The 7,550-nt window shown below is 41.6% G+C and overlaps 1 protein-coding gene across 1 annotated transcript; it reads left to right on the top strand.

The window, feature by feature from the left end:
• Nucleotides 1–1,145: 1,145 nt before the first annotated feature.
• Nucleotides 1,146–4,463, top strand: LOC140184038 (uncharacterized). The gene has a single exon (XM_072234321.1). It carries the CDS (start codon nt 1,146–1,148, stop codon nt 4,461–4,463), a length of 3,318 nt encoding a protein of 1,105 aa, XP_072090422.1.
• The last annotated feature ends 3,087 nt before the right edge of the window (nt 4,464–7,550 follow it).

Genomic DNA, 7,550 nt, shown 5'->3' on the forward strand with positions numbered 1-7,550 from the left:
TCAAAGTAATATTAATAGTGGCTAAAAGATAATTAATTCTTAATTAAATTCAATAAATTAAATGCAAAAGTAATAAATATATTAATATATACATACATAAATATATTTTAATATAAAATATTTTTAAAATAATAAATATAATATTTTTTTAAAAAATTAAATATAAAACATATAAATACATACAAATGATTATATTATTGTTTAATATGTACAAGCTATGCAAGACTAATTAATTAAGGCCCGACTCATGTGGTGTGGTAGATATATAGAGGCGGGGAGTGACTCTTCATTGTCAGCATCCACCAAACTCCTCACACACCCAGTCAAATACATCGTCTTTGAATATCGAAATTTATATAAAAATAATAAGATTACTTAACTATAAGTAAACATAATTAAGTACCGCATGCTAATAAGTAACTCACAAACATTTTTAATTCGAGAGATTTAATTTCAACATGACATGGATATAATGGTAATAAAAAGCACGTGTACCCAAAACTATGATATTTCTAACAAACCAAATCAAAGTCGATTGCCATAAAAAGAAAAAAAAAAGCGAAACAACAAATAAATACAATATATTCTACCAAACACAAAATATATACATACAGCACTATAAAGAATTAAAGAAATATACCACCTGATATGACCAATAAACATCGGTTACAAGTTATAGCTCGGTAATCCCTAAAATCCGATCATAACCGATGATTTCATCATGACCATAAATAATCATTAAATCAATAACGTCGGATTTACAATTAATCCTCTTCCTGAGCGTTACAACCCAAGGAAAATGGTCGACCATTTACACTAATATAAAGCAGACAAGGAAAGCCGAGAAAGGTACGTCAGATTTTCTGAATTAAGATCTATCATCCACTTAACACTAACTTGAGCGTCGGAGTGCCTTTGCAGGTACCCACCCTCATTGTTCATCCGCTGCCGAAGTATATCTTGATCCACTTCAGGAGTCCGCCGACCTTATCAGAGGACGAGCTATACCTCGGAATAACCAGGCAAGAACATTTTGGCGCCCACCGTGGGGCCCTACCTTGAAATACCACCCGTAAAGGTCCCAAAATATCCTTAAATACATTCATGGCTGATGTTCCTCCCCAACCTCATCCGAGCTCCTACGGATGGTGACCGAGCTTCAGCAAGCAAATCAACGGATGGCGGAGGAAAATCAAAGAATTCAGGATCAAATCGCGCAACTAGTCAATGCTCGGCTGGAGCATAACAATGATCACCATAATCGAGAAGAAAATCGTGAGCGCCAATCGATACCGACCCATGTCTCCGAAACACCTCAACAGGAGGAGGAAGGGGCCCATGGAACCGAGGAGGCCCAACCAAACGCCGAGGACGAAGAGCGTGACAACTCTACTGGCCCATTTACGGCCGACATCATGAATTTTCAACTCCCGAGACAGTTCACCTTGCCAACAACTTTAACCCCTTATGATGGGATGGGAGACCCGAAGCAGCATATTAAAAAATTCCGATCTATTATGATCGTTAACGGTGCATCCGACCCTATTTTATGTCGTTGTTTTCCCTCTTTTTTAGACGGTCCTGCACTTGACTGGTTTTGCTCTTTGCCTGCAGATTCGATATCGCGTTTCCAAGAACTAGCCAAGCAGTTTGAGGATCACTTTGCAGCATCCGCAATATATTTGCATGATTCTGACTACCTGATGACCATCAAGCAAGGCCCACAAGAAAGCCTGAAAGATTATATTACTCGTTTTACGAAGATCGCCATGAGAATCCCCGACCTTCATCCTGAAGTCCACCTCCATGCCATTAAAAGCGGTCTTCGTCCGGGCAAATTCCAAGAAACAATTGCTGTGAGTAAACCGAGAACCCTGGCAGAGTTTCGCGAAAAAGCCAAGGGGCAGATAGATGTTGAAGAGCTTCGGCAGGCACGCAAAGCAGAAAAATCAACCGCCGTCAAGGATGATGATAAGCCCCGGGACAGTAAGAAATCATTTAAGCCAGTTCCCCGATATGAATCATACACCCAATTCAACGCAAAGAGAGACGACATTATCAAAGAAATACTCAACTCCAAATTAATCAAGCCACCTCGTAAGGCCGGTGCTTACCCGGAATCCAAGACTGTCGATAAATCCAAATATTGTACTTTTCATCAGAAACACGGACACACAACTGATGAATGTGTGATCGCTAAAGACCTCCTGGAACGCTTAGCGAGACAAGGTCATCTCGACAAGTTTATCACAGGACGTATGCAGAAGAATGCAACCTCGGCTTCTGACCTTACAGCGGCAAGCCCCTCATCAAAAGAAAAAGACAAGGCACCATCCCAGCCTAGAGGAATTATCAATTGTATTTCAGGAGGATATGCGGGAGGAGGACATACAAGCTCGGCCCGAAAAAGAACTTACAGGGCCATGTTGGCCGTTACAGATGCTCCTAAAGTTCCTCACCCGGTCCAGGACTTCCCAGAAATGATTTTCGGTTCAGTCGACTTTCATCACACCGACCCTAATTATGATGATCCAGTGGTGATTTCTATTCAGTTGGGAGACTTAATAGTCCGCAAAGTACTTCTCGATCCCGGAAGCAGTGCCGATGTCTTATTCTTCACTACATTCGAAAAAATGAAACTAAGTAACAAAATTCTGCAACCGTACCATGGAGACTTGGTCGGATTTTCAGGGGAACGAGTCCCTGTTCTGGGTTCCGTGTGGTTACAAACCACACTCGGTGAGCATCCGTTATTTAAGACACAAGACATTCAATATCTTGTAGTCGACTGTTTTAGTCCTTATAATCTTATATTAGGTAGACCATTTTTAAATAAATTTACAGCAATCGTGTCTACAGTTCACCTTTGTGTTAAGTTCCCTGTGCAGGATAATTTAGTAGCAACCATCCATGGCGACCTACATGAAGCTCGGCAATGTTATAATACCAGCTTGAAGCCCATCAAAAAGAGCAACATGGTGCAGGTCAACTCCATACAACCTGACCAACCAAGGTTGACAGAAATCGACCCAAGAGCTGACTTCGAAGATCGGCCAATGCCAAACGAGGACTTAACAAAGGTCGCCCTAACCAAGGACCCTGCAAAATTCACCTATATGGGGACATCAATCAGTAAGGGAGAGCAAGAATCACTCATAAGGTTTTTACAAGAGAATGCCGACTTATTTGCTTGGACGCCCGCCGATATGCCAGGAATAGATCCATCCGTTATTACGCACAAATTGGCAGTTAACCCAGAAGCTCGCCCAGTCTCCCAAAAGAAAAGGAACCTCGGAGCGGAAAAACGCCTTGCATCCCTTGCCGAGGTCAAAAAGCTCATTACCGCTAACTTCATCAAAGAAATCAGGTTTACAACATGGCTCGCCAATGTTGTTATGGTAAAAAAGAGGAACGGTAAGTGGCGCATGTGCGTCGATTTTACTGACCTAAATAAGGCCTGTCCTAAAGATGCTTATCCTTTGCCTTGCATTGACACTTTAGTTGACAATTCTTGCGGTTATGATTCATTAAGCTTCATGGACGCATATTCTGGCTATAACCAGATCCTCATGCATCCATCTGACAAAGAAAAGACTGCCTTTATAACTGAATATGGTAATTATTGCTATAATGTTATGCATTTTGGTTTAAAGAATGCAGGTGCGACATATCAACAACTCATGAACAAGGTCTTCGAGAACCAAATAGGTCGGAATATCGAAGTTTATGTGGACGACATGGTCGCCAAAACCATGGCAGGCAACTCTCATATTCATGACCTAGCCGAGATTTTTGCACAGATCCGACGATACAATATGAGATTAAATCCCGAAAAGTGTGCGTTCGGTATCCGCGGAGGAAAGTTCCTTGGATTTATCCTCACCAGCCGAGGAATCGAAGCAAATCCAGAAAAATGTCAGGCGATCCTCGATATGCAGAGTCCAAAAACAATAAAGGACGTCCAACGGCTAACAGGACGACTCGCGGCCTTATCCAGATTTCTACCCTGTTTGGCATCAAAGTCTCTTACCTTTTTCCGATGCTTAAAAAAGAACACCAAACATTTTGAATGGACCGAGAACTGTGAAGCTGCATTTCAAAACTTAAAACAATTCCTTTCAAAACCACCCGTTTTACAAAAACCAAAGCATAATGAGTCATTGTATATATACTTGTCTATTACTGATATGGCAATAAGTTCTGTCCTTGTAACAGAAACGCAGGAAGGTCAACAGCCGATCTATTTTGTGAGTAAATCACTGCAAGGCGCCGAGCTTCGCTACCCGCGGTTGGAAAAGCTCACGCTGGCCTTAGTCTTCTCTTCGAGACGGCTCCGACCATATTTCCAGGGGCATACCATCATTGTCAAGACCGAACAACCTCTTCAGCAAGTCCTCTCGAAACCAGAATTAGCAGGCAGACTTATCAAATGGGCCATTGAGCTCTCTGAATTTGACATCTAATACCAACCGAGAGGGTCCATTAAATCCCAATACTTAGCCGATTTTGTGGCCGAACTTACCCAACCATGTATGGATGAACAGAGCCCTGATTGGATCTTGTTCGTGGATGGAGCTTCAAACCCACAAGGGTCAGGGGCAGGAATACTATTAGAAAGTCCAGAAGGCATAATCCTTGAGCATTCTCTCCGGTTCTCCTTCAAAGCCAGCAATAATCAGGCCGAATACGAGCCCTCGTCGCAGGGCTCAGGTTAGCAATTGATTTACACATTGCCAGCTTAAAGGTTTATTGTGATTCATTATTAGTAGTCCAACAAGTAAATCAGGTCTTTCAAACTAAAGATCAACTTTTATTGAAATACTTAGAACTTGTTCAGCAGTTGGTAAATGGTTTTCAAAAAATAGAAATTCGCCACGTTCCCAGAGACCAAAATCATAGGGCTGACATTTTATCAAAATTAGCCACTACACAGTCACAAACAGCAACGTTATTACAGTCAACTTTAGATAAGCCAAGCATACACATCATTAACACTTTAAACACTGTCAATGAGACTAGTTGGCAACTGCCTTACATTCAATATCTAAAAGATGGCTCTCTTCCGAAAGAGATCCCAGATAAAAGAAGATTTCGACGACAAGCTTCTTTTTTCACGTTAATGGATAACATTTTATATAGGCGGGGGTACTCCCGACCACTTTTGAAATGTTTGGACAGGGATGAGGCTGATCTTTTCTTAGCCGAGGCTCATGAAGGAATATGTGGCATACACTCGGGGGCAAGAAGCCTGGCACGGAAAATACTTCGAGCAGGTTTTTACTGGCCGAGTCTGTGGGAGGATAGCAGAAAAAAGGTTAGAACTTGTGACCAATGTCAAAAGCACGCACCAATCATTAACATCCCAGCCGAGCATCTTCATCAGTCTATAGTAAGTTGGCCATTTAACCAGTGGGGGATTGACATCCTCAGCCCGTTTCCCACTGCACCTGGACAGATGAAGTATTTGCTAGTTGCTATCGATTACTTCAGCAAATGGATCGAAGCACAGCCCCTGGCAAGAATCACATCCAATCAGATGATATCCTTTGTTTGGAAATACATCATATGCCGATTTGGAATTCCACGACATATTGTCACAGACAATGGTCGGCAGTTTACCGATCATAATTTTAAAGATTTTTTGCAGAAATTGAAGATAAATCATCATTTCTCATCCGTCGAACACCCACAATCTAATGGTTTAGCTGAAGCCGCCAATAAGGTCGTCTTACACGCATTAAGGAAAAAGCTCGACAACGCTAAGGGGCTCTTGGCCGAGCTAGTTCCAGAAGTCTTATGGTCATACAATACTACAGTACATACATCAACAAAGGAAACCCCATTCAGATTGGTCTATGGATCTGAGGCTATGATTCCTCTGGAAGTTTCGCAACAATCCTTACGAACGATATCAGAGAATCACGATCAAGCTCGCAGAGCAGAACTTGACTTAATAGAAGAAATCAGGAATACAGCAGCCATTCGCCACCAAGCTCTACAGCAACAACTGAGCCGAAGACATGCAAAACGAGTTCAACCAAGATCCTTCAATATCGGAGATCTGGTGCTGAGGAAAATAGAAGAAGCTCGCCGACCATCTTCCCATGGGAAACTCGCAGCAACATGGGACGGACCCTACCGCATACTAGAAGTCCTCGGGAGAGGAGCCTACAGACTAGAACATTTGGATGGAACTAAGATCCCAAGTACATGGAATGTTCATTCTTTAAAGCAATATTACAGTTAAGGCACAGCAGAGTGCTAGTACTCTTTTTCCTCACTTGAGATTTTTTCCCAAAAGGGTTTTGCTCAAGGAGGTTTTAACGAGGCTAGCTTGCCAACGTTAGGTTGTTAAGGTACTACTTTGAATAAAACTCATTTACATTATTTGATAGAATATTCTCTTTTAAGCTCAGTTTCAATCTGCTAAACAATAATGAGAGAAATTAACCACAACTCTCAACAGACAAAACAGATAATATGCAAAGCCATATTAAGCATACAGTTCAAAATTCCCACATATGGGTACCAGACAGAGTAATTAGGGTCATACAAAACCTAATTACAAACAACAGTCAAACAAAATAAAACAGTCATGGGCCATCACACCCAAAAAACAAATAACAACTGAGGATTACACAAACCAAGCTAGTTAACTAAATTATCCCCCCCTTCTTCAATCACCTCCTCATTATCCACAAGCTGACCATCCCGAATCACCTTACTCGGGTCCATAGATGCAAAGTCGCCATCAGGCATAAGAAACTTCGCCTGAGTCACAGCACGTTCGAAACCTTCTGCGAAGGCATCAAGAATGTCACCTTCTCTTCCCGCCTCAAACTCCTTCATTCGCGCAGTCAGGTCAATAACTCGTTTATTCACCTCTTCCAACTCAGTTTCTTTCTTTTTCAAAAGCTCGGTAGCATTCTCACGACTTTCCTTCTCAGCCTTCAAATCCTTCTCCAGATCAGAAAAATTCTTCCTTAACTCGGCAAGGACCAGCTCTTTTGAATTTAGCTGTTCCTTCAAAACAGCACATTGCTCAAGCTCGGTAACAAATTTTTTGTGTTTCTTTTCTTGGCTTCGGCCTATACAAGCCAAACGAAAACCCAACACCTGAAAATTACAAATTTAAGAGCATAAAACATACAATATAAACATTCAAAGTCAGACGGGTCAAATAGAAAACCTAACCTGAAGAAATTGATCAACTCCCACATCTCCAGCCTCTTCAACCCGTGCTATATCTGAGAAACATTGGACAACCTCGTCCGCAACAACATTAAAAGGAAACCCTCGATCCCAAACAGAAGAGCCATCTCCACCGTCATCAAAAGCATGAAGCTTATCCTGTTTCACAGTGAAACTAGATAGGTCCTCAAGTTGAATCACACCCTCTTTGTCTTGCTCCGCAGCAGTAATAGCAACCTCAGTCTTCCTTTTCTTAAAAACTATCCCCTTTTTCTTAGGTGGGGGCTGGTCAACTTCACCCCCTACATCCATTTTTTCAGCATTCGAAGATGAACCTTCAAAATTTTTTTATTTAAACC

The sequence above is a fragment of the Arachis hypogaea genome, chromosome 4, assembly GCF_003086295.3.
Source record: "Arachis hypogaea cultivar Tifrunner chromosome 4, arahy.Tifrunner.gnm2.J5K5, whole genome shotgun sequence".
In the NCBI taxonomy this organism is placed as follows: Eukaryota; Viridiplantae; Streptophyta; class Magnoliopsida; order Fabales; family Fabaceae; genus Arachis; species Arachis hypogaea.